Genomic DNA, 18,146 nt, shown 5'->3' with positions numbered 1-18,146 from the left:
GGTGCATTGAGATTATCAGAATTCACACAGACTGGCAATGCTTATTTCAGAAACGACTACAGATCTTGACGGTTTTGTGGTCTTTATCCATCCCTGTGAGAGGGAAGCCCATTCATCTTTTCACAGGCTGCAGGGAGACCTTTATTAAATGGCGTTCACCATGTGGGAAGGAAAGCCTCTTTTCCCCAGAGGCTCACCTCGCCAACCAATCACAAAGCATCCAGAGCTGCAACCATACCCCCTGCCCTCATAGATCAGAGATGGAATGCGATTGGTGCATAGTTGGTTCTATGGGCGGGATTTCGTGTCACTCTTCCCGGCTTCCCCCGCAGTTCCTTATTTGGTAGCCTTTGACAGAACTAGTCTTTCTCACAGCTAAGCATCTTGACATACATTATTCATTAAGCCCTGGAGCTCGGGAGAGAAAGATGCAGACCCTTAGCTCTTTAGCTGCTCCTTCATCACATGGATATTCCTTATTCAGAATAGTTGCTGAATTTTGTTCCATTTTGGAGTTTCACAAATGGCATGTGTTTAATGGAAAGACGGCTGGATGGGATCATAATACGATGCTTTCTTACTTATAGTTAATTACCAAAAATCTTTAAATTCCCACACCCTGAATGGCTTTGTGGAGAGTGGTAGAGGTCAAGGTTTGAAAAGAAACACATTTTAGAACTTGCTGGCATATATACGTATAGACATATAATCTATCAAAAATGCCTGAAGCAAATTATTTATTGTCAGTGTCATGGGGCTACATAAAGGTAAGATTTATTTTGCCGTTAAAACTGTCTACTTTCATTGAATAAGTGGTGGATTTTAGTGAATTATAATGGTGTCTGAGCAATTTTATTTCTTCTCTCTGATATGAACTGGGAAAGAAGTGTGTTTTGTTGCAGAAGATAAGATTGTATAACTGAGTGTCAGGTGTATCTTGTGTATTAATATAGATTTTGCATGTGCATTGGTTTTTTTCTTTGTCCTATATGAATTTAAGCTATATTCTAAGTAGCAAGGCAATGAAATAAATTAATTGCAAATAAATTATTGTACCAAATTCCTTACTGTGACTGATGAATTCTGATTAGCATGCAGCATTTAAATCTTATCAGTTGATATGTGGTTCTAACTCTAAGTGTTCCTTTTGACTTCAAGTGGAAAAGAATGTTTTTTTTTCTCCTTTGTCTTTAAAGCTGTAGATGATGTATTTGACTGTTTGAGTGCTTTTCACTATAGCATAAACTTGATTATGTGGAGAGAAGAAAGTTTATTCATACCGTGACTTTATTTTAATCTCAAGGAATGAACTCATACTAGGAATTGATAAGATCATGTGGATGCTGGGCCGATTTTCACCTGCCCTGCTGTAAAACTGTCATTGAGTTCTGTCTCCATGATTGAAGCAGGAAGTAGGAAACCCCTGGTTCAGTCTCCAAGGAAGCATCATTTCAGAAAGTAGGATTCAGCCTTGGATGCATGAGCCAATCGCAACACCTCTTTTCAAAAGATATCTGTCTATTCTGCTGTCCTAAGTACTTTCAGGTTGAAGGTTCTGTCTGTTGGTTTTCCGTTTCTTTGTGAAGCAAACTTTCACGTTTGCTGTCGGGATTGACTAGAATTCTAAGAAAGCTAGAAATCCTATCTCTTGCTTGCTAGGATTTCTTCTTTCTCTCTAAATCTCTAGGAGAGTCCAGAATTTTTTTTAAATGCATCTCATGTTTTTATTGCCTAAGTTTTGCTAGCCATTTCTTGTTTTAAAATTCCAGTAAAAAGCAATATAAGAAGTACTCCTCCCCTCCCCCAGACTTTCTCTCTTAGCCATCCCAGTCTCTTGAGGCATTTTAATGACTTTTGTTAGTATTATGACTATGAACAATGCCTACACAAATCTAAATATAGAATCTTAAGGTGTACCTTTTAGGTAGACACTTGCTGGACTGCTTAGTGCCTGTGTTAACATTCTGCCCCTAACCTTCTAAGAAAGTTAAATATTGATATTTGGTCTTATGTGTTCTGAAGGATTCATTTTTATAGAGCCAATGCAGTACTAATTTAAACAGGTCTTAATATTGATATCTCCCATACCTGCAAGGCATCATATTCAAATGATTGTTAGAATTTCACGCTGGAAACAGTAGTCAATGCAGTGTGAATTTAAATAGATCTCAAGACCTCCCACACTTGCAGGGTATCATATCCAGATGATTGTTAGCAGAATCCCTGGAGGGAAACTGTAGTCATTGTCTTGCTGCTGGACGCACTGCATCTTTTCATGCACACAGGACATGCCCTGCACCTGGGCGGTCAGATCGTTGTCACACAATTACAGAGGATTGAATTTATAAAGGCTTTGTTTTATTACTTATTTTGCATCCTTGACCATCTGAAAGGAAGACTGTGAAGAGAAGAACTGGAATTCTAAGACACAGAATGCAACATTCAGATCAGCTGCATTTAGAGTTGGCTTTATGATTTAAATGCTACACACACACACACACACACACACACACACTCACACACACACACACACACACACACACACACCCTGGTGCATAACGAGAACAAAGACCTCAAAATCATCCACGGAGAAATCTTCCTCTTTCTTTCCCCCTAGTTGTAACTATAATTCCTTGTAATGTTTATAAGCCATTTAGAGTAGAACAGAACCAGTAAGAAATTAATCAACATAAAATAGAGGTAACGTTCAAACACAGCTACATACCCAATTCAATAGCATTTTCACAGGGCTTTAGTAAGAGGCACTTTTGCATTCACCCATCCTAAAATCAATTAGGGGGTGTAATGGTGTCACAAGGAGGAGACATTCTGTTAGGTTTTTTTTAAAGCCATCCTTCCCTACCCATGGAAACAGTCTATAAATATCTTAATAAACATAGTTATTCAAAATGACAGAAATTAACCTTGTAATTAAAATGTTTGTTAAAAGCTTTAGTGTATTGTTCTTTAATCAGGCAATCAACTACAAGTTGAGAAAGCACTCGTGGCCACTTTTGTGTTTATTAATTTAGCATATCCAGATTGAAAAGGTCATTAGCAGTAGCCAAAAGAGGTAAAACTCTTCAGAAATGCCCTTGTGCTATAACTTAGTTGACTCTTTGAACATGGTCTTTGGGACACCCCCCCCCAACTTAGCTCTCCTGGGATGAATACTTTAGGGAGTTGCTTTACATATTGTCTGGTAATTATGTTAAAGTGTAACGTTGCCCTCTTTGGAACACAGCAGGCCTTGGTAGGGAGGCAGGTGTGTGATGTAGGGTTTCTCCAACCCATGCTTCTATGTTTTAGACAAAGAGGAGAGAGGAATGTGGGAATAGAGTATGATACAGCACTATTGAGGGGAGTCTGCACCGTGAGTCTGCACAGAAGAATCTCTTCAGTGGCTTTTTTAGCCTTAGTTATTGCACTACTAACCAACTATTTTGATGAATTATGTAAACAAATGCCCAGAATAATTGTACATCATTTGGCAAAACCAAATAATTTGTATGGCATATCTGCAGGTAGCACGAACATGAAAAATTTTCCAGCTGCCATGTCCAGCAACATATTAATCCTGCTAGTCTATGTGTAAGGTAGACGATGGGTCTGTGGATTCCTGTCTCGTTTTTTTAGTGATCTTCAGAAAAAAATGAGCATCATGGTGTTTTGTTGTACTGAGAGTTGTTCAGTGTGGCTGGAGGTTCCTGTACTGTCTCCTGAGAGGCTCACACTAGCAGAAAGCAGTGTCCGCCCCTCCCCATTTTGACATGATCAGGTAGTTCTCAATGGCAACTTCATCTTAAGAGCATGGGCTACTTGAAATTAGAGAGAGAATACATTGCTGGCTACATGTTTAAAATATTTAGAAAACCGTCTTTTGAATATGTTTTACCTAATGTGTATATTTTCCCAAGGGTAAATTACTTATGAAGAATTGTTTTATATGTGAAAGATTATATATAATATTGGTTTTGAAACAATGTTTAAAAAAAAACGGTTTTGAAACAGCTGTGATTTTTCATATGGGCCCTTGCCTAAATTCCTTTGTGCAGCTGGATAAAATGGAGATTAGCTGTATATGTGTCTGTAGTCAGTTCCATGTTTGTGTCCTGCATTGATAAAAATCAGTTGTGAGTATAAAAGGCTCAGAAATCAGGGTTGACTACCTACAGAAGGGCTAACGAAAAAAACTCAAATAACTGAGTGTATGTTCTGTGGTAGGCAAAATAGAAGACAGCCTAATTGGATAGCTCATTCAATTAATTGTAAATTGATAATTCACTTCAGAAAACATAGCTTGGTAAAGATAACACAGATTTTTAGCACTAGTTAGTATAAACGCCTTTTGAAATAATCTCAGGAAGCCTCATTTTAGTTTCACAAGTAGTAGTGTGTGCTGCTCAGAGAAAGCAAACAGGACCTGCTGTTGTCTGGCAATATTCGATGCAGTACACATGCTTATACAAAGGCCTCAGAGCAAATATAGCTAATTGTCTGTGGTTTATATGTAATTATCTCTGAGCAGTGGGGATTTAAATGTTTCTCTAAATCTTCCCTTCTGTCTATAGCTTTCCAGATTTTTTATTAACATACATGTGAATGCTATGCTTAAGAAGAATGTATACAAATACATGGGTTTTTTTAAAAAAGCAAATTTTATGTTCCCACATTTGAGAATATACTTGTACCTTCAGACTGTCAAACAGAACTTGTGTTCACCATGGACAGTTCTTTCTACCTGTAAGAGAAAGCTAGTACGAGCTCCTTCTTTCCTACAGTTGGCTGTCATTATCTTGATCACACTCTGTCTGTGGTGGTTGTTGAAGTCTTATTCTTGATTTGGAATTCCTAGTGTTGACTTTGGAAGAGATTTGAAAAGACTTTCTGGCTTTATACATCTCAGTACAGAGAATGTAGAGAAGCCAGAATTTTGAAAATTCTAAATAAACCCGTTCAAGTCTAAAACTTGCATTTCATACACCTCCAAAAGATGAGCTCATTCCTCCTCTCTGGACTGACAAGAGAGACCTGATAGTGAAATGTAAAGTTTTAGACACTACCAAACATAATAAAATTGTTTTATTGTTTTTACATTTTTGATCATGTATTTAATATAAGTTACCTTGTATATTGGAAAACTGCATCATTCTGAATGACCTAGTTTGCTTTCTATTGCTATGATAAAACACCGTTTCCAAAACCAACTTGGAAAGGAAAAGGCTTAGTCCACTTTACACTTCCAGGTCACTAGAGCAGGAATCTGGAGGCAGGCACTGACCGTGTAGGGGTGCTGTTTACTGGCTAGTTCTCCATGGCTTGCTTGGTTTGCTTTCTTATAGAACCCAGGACCATCCACCCAGGAACAGTTGGCACTGTTCCTAGTGAGCTGGACCCTCACATATCACATATCAATCTTTATAAAAATGCTTACAGACTTGCATACAGGTCATCTGATGGAGGCATTCTCTCTCTCTCTCTCTCTCTCTCTCTCTCTCTCTCTCTCTCTCTCTCTCTCTGTGTGTGTGTGTGTGTTTATGTGTGTCTTTCTATCTTTCTCTGTGTATCTTTCTGTGTGTGTGTGTGTGTGTGTGTGTTTGTCTCTCTCTCTCTCTCTCTCTCTCTCTCTCTCTCTCTCTCTCTCTCTCTCTGTGTGTGTGTGTGTGTGTGTGTGTGTGCATGAGTGTCATACCTGCATGTGTGTCTCTGTACTCCATGCATGCCTGGTGGCCTTAGAGGCCATGGAGAAGAGAGTGCTGGATCCCTTGGTACTGGAGTTCCGAACAGTTGTTAGCCACTATGTGGGTGCTGGCAATAGAGCCCAGATCCTCAGGAAGGGCAGCCAGTGCTTCCAGCCACTGGGTCATCTCTCCAGACCTGAAGGAATTTTCTCAATTGAGGTTCTTCTTCCCAGATTAACTCTAGCTTGTGTCAAATTGACAAAATAACAACAAAAACAGACAGGCAACAATAAAAACAAACAGGCAAACCCAGGGCACTGAACACTATTGAGGCATATTAACTCACCTGGTTGGGAGATTGTTTAGACTCAAAGGTAGGCTTTTCGTTAAGAAACCCTATCCGTGTGGTCCCTTACTAGTTCTCTGGCCTCTGTATTTTCCATGGAATACACATATGTAAAGAGTCAAAGACAACATCCACAAAATGCCATGTTTGCTTTCTGGGTTACCTCACTTAGAATGGTTTCTTCCAATTCCACTCACTTAACTGAAATTTTCATAATTTCATATTTTTAAAAGCCGAATAATATCCCATCGTGTAAATGTGCCACAGTTTCATCATCCAGTCACCCATTGGTGGGCATCTAGGTTGTTTCTGTTTCTTGGTCCTTGTGAACAGAACAGCAGTAAAAATGGGTGTGCAAAGTACGTCTGTAGTAAGATACAGACAGTCCTTTGGGGAAACGCCTGGGAGTGCTGAAGCTGAATCATGTGACAGATCTATTTGTGGCTTTTTGTGGAACCCCCAAACGGGCTTCCATAATGGCCGTGCCAGTTCACACTCCCCCCAGCAGTGTTCCCCCACTCCCTATCCTCACCTGCGTTTTTCCTCGTCCTTTTAGCCCTTGCCATTCTGAGTGGGGGGAAACTGAAATCCCAGAGCAGCTTTAATCTGCATTCCCCTGCTGCAGTAGCAGATGAAGGCAGTGTGTCTGATGGCATAGGCCCTGTGGCCTCAGTAAAATAAATGGTGAACTTGAAAAGCAGAGAACCAAGCATTGACCTGTTTTCTTTCTGACTTGGGAGATGGATAGGTGAATTCCGTGGTTTCTGAGAACTAATACTCCTTACAATTTCTGCTTGTATACAGTGTCAGAAGAAAGTGCTGGGTAGTATTTACTCCAATGTTGTATCTCTCCAAAGCCCCGAGAGAACACATAAACCTATTCAGTTTTCCCTTATGGTTAAAAAGAATTATACTTTTACATTTGACCATTATTGTATATTCATTTTTTGATAGTGATCAATCAAATGATAAAAGAATACAGTGTTAAACTCAGTGTGTCACAGGTTAAAAAAAAAGAAGACATGAACTCAGAAGGGAGATTTGCTGGGAAGAAGGGCTCCAGTAGGGGTTTGGGGGAGAAAACTAAAGTTGACTAAAGTTGACTCCATAAGTATATGAAACAGTCAAACAGCCAAAAGCAAGAGAAAGCAAGCAGAAATATAGAATGCCACACACAATTGTTTTATAGTCACCTATTACATTTTTTTCTGCCAATGATATTAATACCTTTATTTTAAAAATTCTTTTATCCATTGATTAATGTCATTAAGTGCTGTAATCTGTGCTGGCTAACTTTGCATATTTAAATTGAAGATATTTAAAGTTAAATGAAATTCAAAACTCAATTCCTCATTCATCCTGACCTCCTTCCTTTCATGTGCTTTCGTATCTGTGTGGGCCCAGTGCCTGAGCACCACACAGTAATAACTTTCCTACACTGGAGAAAGTCACACTGGGTAATAAATAGTCATGATTATTTCAGCATTCTTTGGACGTATTTCACTTTGTCTCCAGGCATGCTTATGCCATGACACTTCTCTTACTCTGTACCTTTTTGTCTTTCAGTTCAAAAGGATGCTTAACCGGGAGCTCACTCATCTCTCTGAAATGAGTCGGTCTGGCAACCAGGTGTCGGAGTACATATCAAACACATTCTTAGGTGAGAACAGCAGCATGCAGTTTAAAACTTTCCTTAAGACTTGTTTGCTTGATTGTTTTTCAGAGGGCAGTTAGAGTTTAACTTGTTATGGAACCCAAATATATGTTAGAAAAGCTATTTTAAATATATAACGTTAATAAACAGAGACTCTAAGCCTCAGAATCAGTCTAAGGTGACATGGTATATTTTGTTTGTTTGTTTACTTACAGTGCTGGATATCAAAGCTACAGCCTACGCTAGGCAAGCATCATACCACTGAGGCTACCTCTCTAGCAAAGTGTTTCCTAATACTAAATTATAAAATATTTACTGAGATATTTATTCATGACTGTGTTGGAGACATCTTTGTTAAATGCCACCATTACTGGGCACTAGAGAATTAATAATAAATTATAAATGGTCCCTTCCATGAAGACTTGAAAGTCTGGTGAGTCCCAGGCAGGCCTAGCTTGGCTGATACAGGTACAATTCCTAAGGGAAGTTTGCTGTTGTAGTCAAGAGTGTGGTTTGTCAAGACAACCCTTCTAACCTTAACTGCAGACAGAAAATGCAGTAAGTGAAAGGTAATCATTTAACACCTCCTAGTCATGGGAATGGATCTCTAAATCAAAATTACTGCATATGAAGAAGCAAGTTCCTAAACAGATGTTTGTTGAACCTATACTAAACTCATAAGGATGAGTTAAGGCCTTTACGAGAGATGAATGTCTGAAGACATCTTGCATCTATAGTTTTTACTGTAAAAATTAGCATATATGCCTATCATTATATAATGTTGTGGTTTGCTGTGGGTCCCTGTAAGGCTTGGTTACATCATAAGCATTTACTTCTTATTGCACAGGGAAACAGTGACAGCAATATCTGGTCATTCTGAGGGGTAACTTCAACTCCCACAGTGTGACTGGTCACAGTTAATTAGCTCCTGAGTTCATGTGCTGCTGTTTTTGATATATGTGCATGTGAAGTCTCTACCATTTTAAAATACATGTTGGAACTTGAGTCCTTAGTGGGAAAAGTTGTTGCCAAACTTATAAATGAATTCGAATGGGAATAGAGTAGTCAAACAGTAAATAACCAAGTATTTTGCTTTCGTTAAGTTGGCTATCACATCCTACAATTTTCTCTCAGGATAATCTATCAAGAGGCCTCTGATAATTATTTGACTTCCAACTTGTAGTCAAAAAGAAAAGCAGTGTTTGGTATCACTTCTTAGAATATATACTGAGCAGTTTCAGTTTATTCATTTATATGTTATATGCTTAAAAAATAAAGTCGATTTATAGTAAATGTAGGGTGTTTTCTGAACTTTTTAAGATAAGCAGCATGAAGTGGAAATTCCCTCTCCAACTCAGAAGGAAAAGGAGAAGAAGAAAAGGCCAATGTCGCAGATCAGTGGGGTCAAGAAGTTGATGCATAGCTCCAGCCTGACTAATTCGTGTATCCCAAGGTTTGGGGTTAAAACAGAGCAGGAAGATGTCCTGGCCAAGGTGAGGGGCCTCCAGAGATCATGTGTGGGGCATGACATTTTCCCATGAATTCTTTCTTTTTTTTCTCCTTTAAACAGAAAGAAAAGTTCATTAATTTATTTGATCTTAAAAACTGCTTTAGAGTCAGGCATAGTAGCACATGCCTTTAATCCCAGTACTTGGGAGGCAGAGGCAGGTGAATCTCTGAGTTCAGAGCCAGCCTGGTCTACAGAGTGAGTTCCAGACCAGCCAGTGCTACACAGTACACAGTGAGACTATATCTCATATATATACACACACATATATATATATGTGTGTGTATATATATATATATACACACACATATGTGTGTGTGTGTGTGTACACCAAACTTATTTTCTTTGAATTAATTGAGTGAGAGAGAAAGAGAGAGGAAAAAATGTGTGTCTGTGCATGTGCGAGCACATGCAAAAAGAGGATCAGATACCTTGTACTTGGAGTTACAAGAAATTATGAGCCACCTAACAAGTTCTCAGAAAGAGCAACAATTGCTCTTTTTTTTTCTATTTTTTATTGGATATTTTATTTACATTTCAGATTAGAAATTGGTTTGAAGGTAAAAAGGTCTCTTCATAAATCTCTATAAATTATTAAAGTTTATTAATATGTCGTTTTAGACATATGGCTTGGTTGATTTGTCTTCATTTGTTATTGTTTGGTTGCTTTTTGTTTACTTTTAAGCATCTCCATTTGAGGTTTTGACTTTGGAAAGTTAGAAATCTATCATTTCTTCTGGATTTTACACGAGGTAGATTCTGTGACAAGATTTCATCTATTAAGTTATTTGATGTCAAAATTGAAAGCTTATGAATGTAATTTGCTATCAGATTCACGAGTTTAAGCAATACTGTGTTTCAGGATATTGACATGAACTTGCCTTGAGTTTGACACATGTCATTTCCTTTACATTTAACATGAGCCATGCTTCATTTTCCTTCAGCAGTGTTTTTCATTAAAGCCTGACATATCTAAATGCTTCTGCTTATTGTCACCAGTTGTTCAGCTCTGTGTTCTTCGGTGCTTTCCTTTGCCCTAGGAACTAGAAGATGTGAACAAGTGGGGCCTCCATGTTTTCCGAATAGCAGAGCTGTCTGGTAACCGGCCTCTGACTGTTATCATGCACACCATTTTTCAGGTAACCGGCCCCTCCCTGTTACTGTGCACACTGAGTGTCTGGTGATGTCCTTCAGTTGCTTCTAACTAGGAATTGCATTAGTCATTTTCTGCTGCTGTGACATGAGCCAGTCATTTGAGAAGGAGGAAGGATTTATTTCGGCTCACAGTTTCAGGGGGTCTGGTCAGCCACCCCATTGCCTTTAGGTTTTGATAAGATAAACACTGGAAGAGTAGAAGTGACTCAGCTGAAAATGAACCAATAGATGAGGGATGGGGGGAGGAGGAGCCGTTATCCTGGGACAGGAGAAGATCTCCGAGGCATGCTCCTTTCAGCTGGGCCTACTTCATGGTAGTCCATCTAGCTGTGAACTCACTAATGAAGTTAATGTACTCATCCTGTGGTCACACAGCAACCTATTAACAATGCCACCTCAACAATGAGGCCCTGGGGCATGTTTTGCCCAAACTGCCCAGCCTTTGCTCTGTGCATTGTGCCATCCCCTTTGGCTTGTTTTGATGCCTCTCTATTATTGCTCCTTTACAAGGAATGTAATAATAAGTATGGGGTATATGTAAAACATAAACAATAGCATTTTTTCTATTTTAGAAATATGGAGGAATGGAAACAATGTAATAACAATAGTTATAAATTCATCTCCACAATGAAGACCTCTTCACTTTCTCAAAAAACAAGCCTGATTAAATAGAATATAATTTCTTGAGTATCTTTTTAGTGTTCAGCCATCTTTTCTATACCCGTGTCTTGTTCTTGCCTCTGAACCATGTCAGGATAGGGCTAACTGGGCAGCTGGGGCTAGTACTGGGACCTTGAGACTAGACGAGGAGCTCCAGCCTGAGAGCAAATGTGGGTTCATCTGGTGTGACTGAAGCTGCCTACCAGAGCTGAGGACTGGCACCCCACTCCTCACACTGAACCCCTCAACTACAGTAATGTTGCTCTCAGAGGGCCAGCCCAGCTGCCGGTTGTTGCCAGAGTTTCTGCCCTTCCCAGATACTTCCATTTCCTTCAGTAGATATGAGGAAACGTTGTTTCATTTTTTTTTGGGGGGGGGGTTATTTGTAGGCAACACCAGCATATGATTCTCTTTTAACATACTCTGGGGAGTTTTACTAGGAAGACAAAAATGTTAAGAGGATTTCTTTCTTTACAGGAACGAGATTTGTTAAAAACGTTTAAAATCCCAGTAGACACTTTGATTACGTATCTTATGACCCTGGAAGACCATTACCATGCTGACGTGGCCTATCACAACAACATCCATGCTGCAGACGTCGTCCAGTCCACTCACGTGCTGCTCTCTACACCCGCCTTGGAGGTCAGACTCTTGTCTATGTGTCACTCACTCGCCCTTTCTTAAACTCTGATGTTGGAGGGTTCGCAGTACAGACAGCAAGTAACTTCAGTGGGGATCCGTTGACTTACTTGTAAGAAAGAGAGAGTTATTGCTGATAAACAACAGATCCTTTGATGAATTTTATCTGAGAGCTGGTCAGATTTGGGGATTCATCTGTTTATAGTGTTGCTTCTCTGAAATGACCCAGTGGACATGACACGCACACATGACACGCACACATGACACGCACACATGACACGCACACAGGTCTTGTAATACCGACTAGGTTGTTTTCTAGAACTTTATTCAGACAGCTGTAGTTCAAAGGACGATTATTTTCTAAAATATAAGCAACACGTTAATACTTTCCAAGAATTTATTTGAAGGAAATGCCCTTTTGAATTTCCCAAATCCTAAGGAATTGTTCCACTGAGTGTTTAATGAAGGTGTTTTGATTTTGTAATCATTTGGAGGAAAAGATTCCAAGTTGCTGTATAGACTCTGCAGTGTATAATGCTTGTAGTTCATTATTTAACTGACCCCTCAGCCATCATTCTCAGGTGGGAACGATTTCTGTCCTGGTCTCCTCCATCTCTACACCCAGGGACATTTGGGGACTATCTGGAGACAGTTTTGGTTGTACATCCCTCCAGCGTGTTGTGAGTGAAGGCGAGGAATCTGCGGAACTGCCCATGTACACGGTGCCCTGAGCACAGCCTTGTGTCGGCACTGAGGCTGAGCTGGTGATCTAGATGACAGGAAGATGAGAGAAAGGAATTCCTCAGGCATTACTGAGGCCTCAAATGTTCTCACGGTAGATCATTAAGCAAGTTGCCCATCAGCCTGTATTTCCTCACAGCATCATTTCAGATATGCTAGGTAATATTTTTTGAAAATATAACAAACACAAGTTTTGTCATGATGAATAATAATTAAGTCAGATGAGATATTTTGCTTTCAAATAACATTTAAGAAACTCATCTAAAAGCCCCTTCTTGATGGAGCATATTTAAGGTGCTGACAGGCTTTATACCCTGTGGTCCTTCTGAGCCCTGCGGTGGTTTATTGCTTTTGTCTATATAGTACTTCACTCATGTAACTGTGGAATAACATACTAATGCTGCTTGCACTGTCTGGTTCCCAGGCTGTGTTCACAGACTTGGAGATCCTCGCGGCCATTTTTGCCAGTGCAATCCATGATGTGGATCATCCTGGTGTGTCTAATCAATTTCTGATCAATACAAGTAAGTGAAGCCTGGTGAGGTTTTTGTTTTGTTTTGTTACATTTTTAAACATAAACATAATTGAGTGGTTTTCATAAATCCATGTTTCTTCAGTATCATAATGTGCTTTAGACATACATAAATAAGTTTCAGCAATAGTATGACGCTAATGTAATTTTATCTCTGCAAACGAGCACGGCCTTCTGTGAGGCAGGCAGTTGGTATGTGAAAATCATCTGTGTGCTGTAGCATATCTCTAAAAGTTGTCTATTACTGCATTTCTGTGAAAGGAAATCAAAGGGTTTTGCGTGTACATTGCTATAGGTCCCCTGTAGGAACCAGTCCTAAGCCTCTTCACCCTGTGGATGGTCACTGATCCTCACCAGACACCGTAGCTCTCCTTCCATCGCAGGTCCGCCCCCATCAATTCCTCTTTTAGATCTCCGATGGAAGCAACAGGACCTTAGTTTCTAGGCTCTTGTCTTTAACAACTCACTTTCCTTTTCACCCCCAGTGACCTTTCAGTGCCTAAGAAGATACCCCTGTGTCTAGGAATGTAAGGGATGGTAGAGGCCTGGTTGTATCTCTGATATACTCCAAGCCTAGGATTGTGTGGAAGAGGCCTGTCTCTTCCTCTGGAGAAGGGTCTAGCATTATATAAATGGTATTTGGTACCTGACGTGGCTAGGTAAAAGTACCAGGATACCAGGACGTCATCCTCTCCTGTTGTGCTGTGGTAGATTGATACGTTTCCCTTTAATGAAGAGACACGCAGAGTTGTGACTTGTTTGCCCTGTTAAGAAGGTACCTTTCTTCTGCTTCAGTCTGTGGGTTACATTGTGCCCTTGTGCTGTAGTAATCTGGCTCTCCTAGTATCAGGGTCTTCACAACTTACATCCTATCGTTACTGTAGCAAGATTTAAAGAGAGAAGGCCAATGTGACTGTGCCTCAAGAGGCTTAATTCAGGTCTGTGAGATTGCTTTCCAGCCACTTTTATTTCTTTCAATCGCCTCTGTAGAAACAACAAAATCTGTCAGTGATTCAGGAATGGAGCAGAGAGGGGATCAAGGACTTAAGTGCCTCCTGGGACTTAGGATGGTAGACCACATTTCAGATGTTAATGGTAGATAGGGGCTTGCTAATCAGGCAGGATCCCGTCTCATGGGCTCACTGCTTTATGAGAACCTGTAACAGGGTACCCACAGGACTCATCAAAAACATCAGCATAACTCTTACCACAGTGGAATCTCTGGCCAGGCTTGCACTGGGCAGGTGCTCAGGGTAGACCGAGCACTTTCTCAAAAGGACTGGCAGGTCACATGGTGCAGTGTTCACTGGAACTTTCTATAAGTCTGGCCTATTCAGTAGTTTGAGGCCTGCCATGTGTTGGTATGTCCTTAATGGTATAGATGTCAACAGAATATCTTGTTTAGATTTAATTTTTGACATTTAAGAGAGACCTATTTTTTCTTTAAGTCACATTGAAGGAGTATTTCCTTTGTATTCTGTCATCTATGTTAGTGTGTGTCCCTCATAATGGCATCAGAGTGAAGAGCAGCAAACACGTTTAAGTAACTCATAATAGAATCATAATACCATCACCATCTTTCAAGTATTCTACTGTAGTTTTTAGGATAACATGTACAAGTTCTATTCTTTCCATGAACCCTCCTAACACAGCTGGGACGTGGCTGGCACCTGTTGGACACCGGTGGGCAGCAGGGCATCTGTGGAGTTGGCTAACTCAGCTAGCACAGCCCCCATCCCTTTAAATACTGAAAGACAACCAAACAGATAATGGAGAAATTCTGGGGATGCTTATAGAGCTAGAAAAGTGGCCAAAGGTGTCTACATGGGTTCATTTTTCTGGTGACACGCCTACATAGAAACCCGATAGCCATCCTTGTTTCTGGGACTTCCCTGTTTTTAACATTGTGATGGTGGGTGGGACCACAGCAACACTGAGAAGACCTCAGCTCAAGGAGCAGCTCTCCTTGCCCATTCAGATGATTGTGCAGTGATGAAGTGTCATTCCTCAGCCAGTGAGTCTGCAGTACAGCTCGGCCAGAATCACTGACTTAGCGTTGTGTGATCATGGGAGTCTGCAGTCTCCCCTGCCTGCTCCCACCTCGCCTTTTCCTTTCTTCCTCTTCAGTAATGCAAATGGTTTATATTCACAGCATGTAACAATTGAATCTCCAGGGACTTTAAACATAACAAATCTAAGACCTTTACAAAGTAATTTGTCAAAATTCCATGTCTTTTTTTCTTTGTAGTTACCCTTCAGAGAGAGACTTCAGTTTATATTTTCTTTGGCTTTCATGGATGGATTCAGTGCTAATGAGTCAGACTACCACACTCTCAGCCCCTTGACTCAGAGCTGGGTCCTTCCAACTTCCAAAGCAACTTCCAAAGCCAAAGGTTGAACCTGGTTTTTATAACAAAGGAATCTTGAGTTTTGATCACCATTTCAAACCGCTAGTGAAATGGCTATTTCACTTGAAGAGATCTCAGAGGCAGAGTAAGCTTAAAAGACATGTCCCAGGGCACATTGTCCAGGAGATACCCAGTGTAGTCATGCCCTTGCCTCTTGGCTGTGATCTTAGTCTGCAGAGATTTTTTAGTTTGGGGGACTGAAAGCACCTGCAGGTTCTGAAAGCAGGGTGATCCTTTCTTTTTTTTTTTTGTTTTGTTTTGTTTGTTTGTTTATTTGGTTTTTCAAGACAGGGTTTCTCTGTGTAGCCTTGGCTGTCCTGGAACTCACTCTGTAGACCAGGCCGGCCTCGAACTCAAAAATCCGCCTGCCTCTGCCTCCCAAGTGCTGGGATTACAGGTGTGCGCCACCACCGCCTGGCTAGGGTGATCCTTTCTATCTGGCAGAGTTGATGATACTTCATCGTTGTTATGAGACCATTTGTGACTCTTAGTATACAATGAGAAGCTTAATTTTTTTCGAAGGTCTTGGTTATGTAGAGGTCTGCAAACACCAGACATAGAGACATTTAAATCCCATGGAGAAATTGAAAGTTGCCTTAGTTGTTTTAAAGACAGTGCTGATAAATCGACCCATAAAGTATAGCTTCATGAAGGCTTGACTAAAAGGCATTTATCAGGAAAAGATCATTTGTCTTTTCCGTTTCATTTTCTGGAAAAGTGAAACAATGTGAAAGGTACGGAACGTGTATGGTGTTCTATTTCACTTGTAAAGAGAGTGTTTTGTTTATAGTAAAGATGCCCAAGTTTGGGGAGAAAGATTTATTCACACTCATCTTGTATTCAAAGCATGTGTCTCTGGGTTTCCAAGAGTATTACGTCACAGTAAGTTGGAGTGGGATCTCCCAGCTCACACACTACAGAAATCATCAGTCTCTCATGTCACTTTAACATATAGTTTTCATAGATATACTAGTGGATTATATAACATAGAGGCCTTTCTTTTTTGTTTAGACCTTTGGAATAAGGACACGTCTATTTTTTAACTATGTGATTATGTAGAGAACAAGGGCAAAACGTTGGCCTGCGATAGCTTGTGTTATGCTGGCAGAAATGACACGTACATATGTGGCTGGAGATGGCTCCAAACTCCATGCAGTGGAAGAAATTGGAAAGTATCAGGACACATAGTGTGAGTGGAGAGATGGGGAGAGGGATAGTTTTAGGAACATTTTGTTTAGAAGCCTTCTTCTTTCTTTCTTTTTAAAAAAGCACACATTAATTGTATAAGACACTGACAAAGGCCACTTTCACAGGTGACATTTTCATACATGTGTATAAAATACTTTGACGTTAAATTATGATATTATCATACATGTACGTAATATACCTTAATATAGTCCCACCAACACCATTCCTGCAATCCCTTGCCTGTCCCTCTCCATCCTAGTTCTTTCGGGAATCCTCACACGTATGACTGTTGATGCCTCCAATGACTTAGTGATATGGTGGAACATGCTGTCATTTTCAAACTCATCACATACGTTCATAATCATCTGTTATGATAAGGATGTGTGTGTGGTGTGTGTGCATGAGTGTGTGTCTGTGTGTGATTTGCCTCTCTTCCTTATTTTGCATGGAGAAGTCTGATAAATTTAAAAGTTGACTCATGTTCCTCTTAATATAGAATACATCTTTTATCATACTAATTTTTTAAAATATATATATCCAGTTGATCTCAGGGCTCGGTGGTACATGCTCAGCTTGGTGGCCATGTCTTTAATCTCAGTGCATGGGGCAGACCTCTGAGTTCAGGGCCAGCCAAGACTACACAGTGAGCCTCTGTGGATGATGATCATAATATGTTCATTGAAAAGGGAAAGAGACACAGTGTGCAAATCCATGAAGGTAATTCCTCCCCGAGATGACTTTCACTGATCTTTCAAACTTCTCTCTAGGCACATGTGCAAGCCTAGAGCTTTGGACATAAAATTCACAATAAATACAGTTGATTACCTATAATCTGTTATCTTCTCAGAGACCGAGTCTAGACCTGTTTCCTGAAAGAAAGAAAGAAAGAAAGAAAGAAAGAAAGAAAGAAAGAAAGAAAGAAAGAAAGAGAGAAAGAAAGAAAAATCAACTTGAGTCCTGTTACTAGACATCAAGTTACCCCTTTTCTTCAGTGTATACCACTTTGAATGTATATAATCTTACAGTAACATTTCTTATTTTACATTTATATATGTATTATTTTATTTAATCCAACAGAAAGTTTATACCCATTTACACTTATACCATCTATATTTTATCTCCTATACTCTTGCCCATTCTGAGCTTTTAATAATTTTAAGTTCATCAAAAAATCTTGAAGTTTTTTGTAAAACTCTTTTTTTAGGGCATCACATTTCTCAAGTTTTGTTGTGTAAGTTGGTATTTAGCACTATAAAATAAAGTTCCTTTAAGTCTACCTATACTGCTGTACAGTCAACAAGAAATCCTTATGCCCTTAGTGCTTGCCCTTAGTGTAGGAAGACAGTGTTGGCAAAGCAAGCATATCTTTGCCCTCTGTAAGCTTACAGTCTAGGCTGTGATAGCTCATTTCTAGGGATGCCTAGAAAGCTGGAACATCTTAACTTCAAATGAGCCTGGAGAAGCCTTTCAGTAAGAAGGTAGCATTGGAATTAGCAGACCAAGTATAGATCACCCTGACCGATGTTAATGGGCACCGTCACCCAACAAATGGGAGCCCAGTACAATAGATGCAGTGAAGGGAGGGAAATGGCTCTCTCAGTCTGAGCCAGGACATCCATTATTCACTGCTTGATG

General features: G+C 39.9%; 1 protein-coding gene across 2 annotated transcripts in view; it reads left to right on the top strand.

Annotated features, from left to right (window-relative positions):
- The window catches only part of Pde4d (phosphodiesterase 4D), a 1,038,684-nt gene that overhangs the window by 1,008,995 nt on the left and 11,543 nt on the right, over window positions 1-18,146 (top strand). For both annotated transcript variants that reach the window (XM_028784385.1, XM_028784386.1), the window contains 5 exons: window positions 7,594-7,687; window positions 9,002-9,174; window positions 10,229-10,327; window positions 11,481-11,645; window positions 12,808-12,907. In XM_028784385.1, coding sequence (XP_028640218.1) covers window positions 7,594-7,687; window positions 9,002-9,174; window positions 10,229-10,327; window positions 11,481-11,645; window positions 12,808-12,907 — 631 coding nt within the window. The remainder of the gene's footprint in view (window positions 1-7,593; window positions 7,688-9,001; window positions 9,175-10,228; window positions 10,328-11,480; window positions 11,646-12,807; window positions 12,908-18,146) is intronic.

The sequence above is a fragment of the Grammomys surdaster genome, unplaced genomic scaffold (assembly GCF_004785775.1).
Source record: "Grammomys surdaster isolate TR1022 unplaced genomic scaffold, NIH_TR_1.0 99, whole genome shotgun sequence".
NCBI classification, from domain to species: domain Eukaryota; kingdom Metazoa; phylum Chordata; class Mammalia; order Rodentia; family Muridae; genus Grammomys; species Grammomys surdaster.
The sequence above is the reverse complement of the archived record's forward strand: the minus strand, read 5'-3'. Positions and strand labels throughout refer to the sequence as shown.